The following is a 3787-nucleotide window of genomic DNA, read 5'->3' as shown; positions in this document are numbered from 1 at the left end:
GTTTTTTTTTTCACCACTGGTTGTATTTATTTAAACGTTATAGGACTATTTGGGTTGTCTATTTCTTCTTGTGTAACTGCTTCATAAAGTTTTCTAAGAAATTGATTTATTTTCCAAATCTTATCAAATTTATTATCATTAAATAATTTATCATATGCTCTTAAAATGATTTTAGAAAGATAAACAGGTTTTGGTGTCTATCCACAAGCACAAACCACTGTGTATGGACAGAATGCCCAGCTGCGAGGCCCTGGGACCTGGGAGTTACACGGTGCCACGTGGCGCCTCTGCCAAGGTAAGACGCTCTCGACAGAAGAACGGAATGTATTGTTCTGGGGCTTCTCTGTGCCTCAGCCTATGAGGCACAGACACCGGGTCACTGAGGAGCCACGTGCAATCCACGGCTGTGCCAGTCGCTCTACGGCCACGGCACTCGTCCGTAACAGCGTGTGCTGATGTAGCTTAGGCTGTTCGTTCCTCTCCGTATCTAAATTTACAAACCAAATGCGAAGGAGAAATTCAGTCTGACACAGAATGTTCTTACTGAAGACAGAAGGAAAACAAGATTTGCCTTTAAAAGCCAACCCAGAGCCTCACGGGAGCGCGCCCACCTCCCCACTGCTCTTGGGTTCCTTTGCACAGATGCCACAAGAAGACGCAGGTCCAGGTTTGGCCGCACGTGCATGCACAGAGAGCGTTTAGCGCCACACAAAGACAGGGAACAGGGTCCCTGGGGCGCCTAAGGCTTTCCAAACACCAAGTGCGGTCTGGAGTCCACTGCAAGTGTGAATGTGTGGCCAAAATCGCCTTACCCTGCTTCAAACCAGCTCAAACGTCTCTCACTAGCAGGAGCCTCGCACGGTGCTCAATAGAGGGCATCTGGGAACCGACAAATCAGGGAAAGAAAAATACTCACAAATCCCCAGGAGAGACAACTGGTCCTCCCTCCGGCCAGACAGGGCCAGAGTCCCCGACACCAGAACACCAGGAGGGTTCCAGGCAGGTGCTAGAAACATGGACCTGAGCATTGCTGGTGGAAACTCCACCCGAGGTTACAGAAGCGGCACCTCCCTGAGAGACGAAGCCTCCCCCCCGCCGGCCCAGTCACACCACACAACGGGAGCAGAAGCACAGGAAGTGGGGAGACAAAGGCTGAAGAACACAGAGACCTGTTGGGCTATGAGCCAGAACCACTGTCACCTTAAAACAAGGCAAGTCAGTGCCCCCAAGGACCCACCTGTGACGTCCAGGCGGAAGGAGACCCTCTGGCCCCCGGCCTCGCAGCTGTACTCCCCGGCGTCCGCCCTGCCCGCCTGCGGCACCACCAGCCGCCTCTGCTTCCCCTTTGCCTCCACGCGCACTTGGGGGCTGGCGCTCAGCTGCTTCCCGTCCTTGTACCACGTCACCTCCGTCTGCACCTGGGCCACCTCGCAGCTCAGCGTGGCGCTGGCCCCCGCCTCGGCCCGCACCTCGCTGTGCTCTGGCTGCTCCTTGGCAAACACCGCCCTGGGCTCTGGGGACGGACAAGGAGGGACACACAAGGTCAGAGAAACCCTCCAGGTTAGGGAGGCATCACTGGGGAAAGACGGCCTGGAAGACGGGGAGGCAGCAGGGACAGAGACGTCTGCAGGCTCTGCACCAGCCGTGTGGCCCGGACAAGCCCCACCTCCTCTCAGCACAAGTCACACAGCGACTCCATCCATCTGCCCTGCCCCGTGGGGCTGTTCCACGCACGGACGCTGTCACAGATCCCCCTGCGCGGGGTCCCCAGGGCAGGGCGGTGCCGACCCTGCACACCTGCCCTCACTGCTGGGGCCGCGTCCCCCGCCGGGCTGCGCAGGGCGTGTTGTCCCCACAGGTCCCAGAGTCCTGGGGCTGCTGCTGCTCCTCCGCTCGGCAGTGTCGGCTGCTCGTCTGCAGCTGTGTCTCCCTGTGACCGTCTTTTTCACTGTGTTGACGTTGTGTTTCATGGATGCTGACAAGGCTCAGTGCCTCTTATAAAGTCCTGGCCATCGTGTTTGCTCTTCCGTGCGGTCCCCACTCAAGGACCTCCACCAATGTCCACAGCATTGGCGTCCTTTCGCATATTCATGTTAGGACCTCTTTGTGTATGGAAATTCTAGAGCACTGACCGTGAGCGTGCTGGAGGTAGCTTCCTTTGTTGTATCACTTCCTGTTTAACTCGCTTATGGGATGTCCTGATAAATATGAGTTTTTTATTTTAATGTAGTCAACTGTCAAATTTGCTTCACTGTGGCGGTGCGTCTGTGTTCTATTTACAAAATCGTTCCTTACTGTGAAGTCGTTAAAAATATCTGTCTTACCATCTGAGAGTTTTATGGTCTCCCTCTACTCTGAGGTCTCTGACCCAACTGGGGTCAACTTTCTGTGTGGTTTGCGTTACTGGTCTGATTTTTTTTTCATATGGTAAAATGGAACAAAAACTCTTATGAAAAGACCAGGCAGTCGCCACTTCCTGCAATAGTCCCCCAGGGGAAAAAATGGAGCGATATGGATGGGGCGTCCTTCCCGCACAGATCTGTGTCGAGCTGCACCGAGACACCGTCTGAACGGCCACAGCTGTAAATGCTCTTGGTGTCCGGGACGGCAAACGCTCATGCCGCGCTCTTCGTCCAGAGCAGATCAGTTCTACGTGCCTTTGCAATCTCCTTGTCAATGTTCAAAGAAAGAACATTTGTTTGTATTTTATTGGGATTGACAGTCTTTGATTCTTCCACAGATTTCTATCCATTTATTTAGATCTTCTTGACTGTCTCCCAAAATTTATAACCAAAAATACTTAATAATTTTCCCCCTACAGATCACCTAAGTACCTTTTATTAGACTTGGAATTAGAAACATGATGTGTTTGATGCAACTGTAAATAATTTAAAATTTCATTTTCCAACTGTGTGTGGCTAGCACACATTGAGTATTCCAAATCCAAAATGCTCCAAAATCTGAAACTTCCTGAGCACCAATATGACCCTCAAAAGAAATGCTCATTGGAGCATTTTGGATTTCAAATTTTCGGATTTGGAGTGCTCAGTAAGTATAATGCAAATATTCCAAAATCCAAAAAGATCCGAAATCCAGAACACTCGTGGTCCCAAGCGTTTCAGACAAGGAGATGCAACTTGTACAGACACACGTAGAAATACATTCTGCATGTTGATTTTTTATATGTTGATCTTTCTCAACTCTTTTACTAAGTCGAATAATTTATCTTTTGGATAAACAATACTATCTGTGAATTCCAGTTGTGTTTTCTCAAACTTTTATACCTCTCATTTTATTTAACCTCCTAACTGTTCGGTAGAATGTTGAATGGAAATGGTGTCAGTTGGCTTCCTGTGTTATTCCCAATTCCAGGTTTAACCTTCAGTGTAGTTAGCTGGCTGGTCTGTGGTACCATTTATCAAATTAAGTAAGAACACTTTAATTTGTAATTTGTTAAGAATTTTTCTCGGGGAGACAGGGTCTTGCTCTGTAGCCCAGGCTGGAGTGCAGTGGTGTCATCACAGCTCACTGCAGCCTTGAATTCCTGGGCTCAAGCGATCCTCCTGTCTCAGCTACCAAAGTGCTGGGATTACACGCACAAGCCACCGTGCACGGCCTGCAGTTTGTTAAGAATTTTATGTCATGGCCAGGCGAGGTGGCTCACGCCTATAATCCTAGCACTCCAGGAGACCGAGGTGGAAGGGTCGCTTGAGCTCAGGAGTTCCAGACCAGTCTGAGCAAGAGCAAGACCCCATCTCTACTGAAAATAGAAAAGAATCAGCTGGGC

The 3787-nt window shown here is 50.2% G+C and overlaps 1 protein-coding gene across 1 annotated transcript in view; it reads right to left on the bottom strand.

Annotated features, from left to right (window-relative positions):
* Positions 1-1970, bottom strand: part of LOC105808120 (obscurin-like) — a 108162-nt gene extending 106192 nt beyond the window's left edge. The window contains 2 exon segments of the mRNA XM_012641682.1: positions 1238-1513; positions 1808-1970. Coding sequence (XP_012497136.1) covers positions 1238-1513; positions 1808-1970 — 439 coding nt within the window.
* Positions 1971-3787: the final 1817 nt, after the last annotated feature.

The sequence above is a fragment of the Propithecus coquereli genome, unplaced genomic scaffold (genome assembly GCF_000956105.1).
Source record: "Propithecus coquereli isolate 6110/MARCELLA unplaced genomic scaffold, Pcoq_1.0 Scaffold168, whole genome shotgun sequence".
NCBI classification, from domain to species: Eukaryota; Metazoa; Chordata; class Mammalia; order Primates; family Indriidae; genus Propithecus; species Propithecus coquereli.
This window is presented reverse-complemented; position numbering and strand designations above follow the sequence as displayed.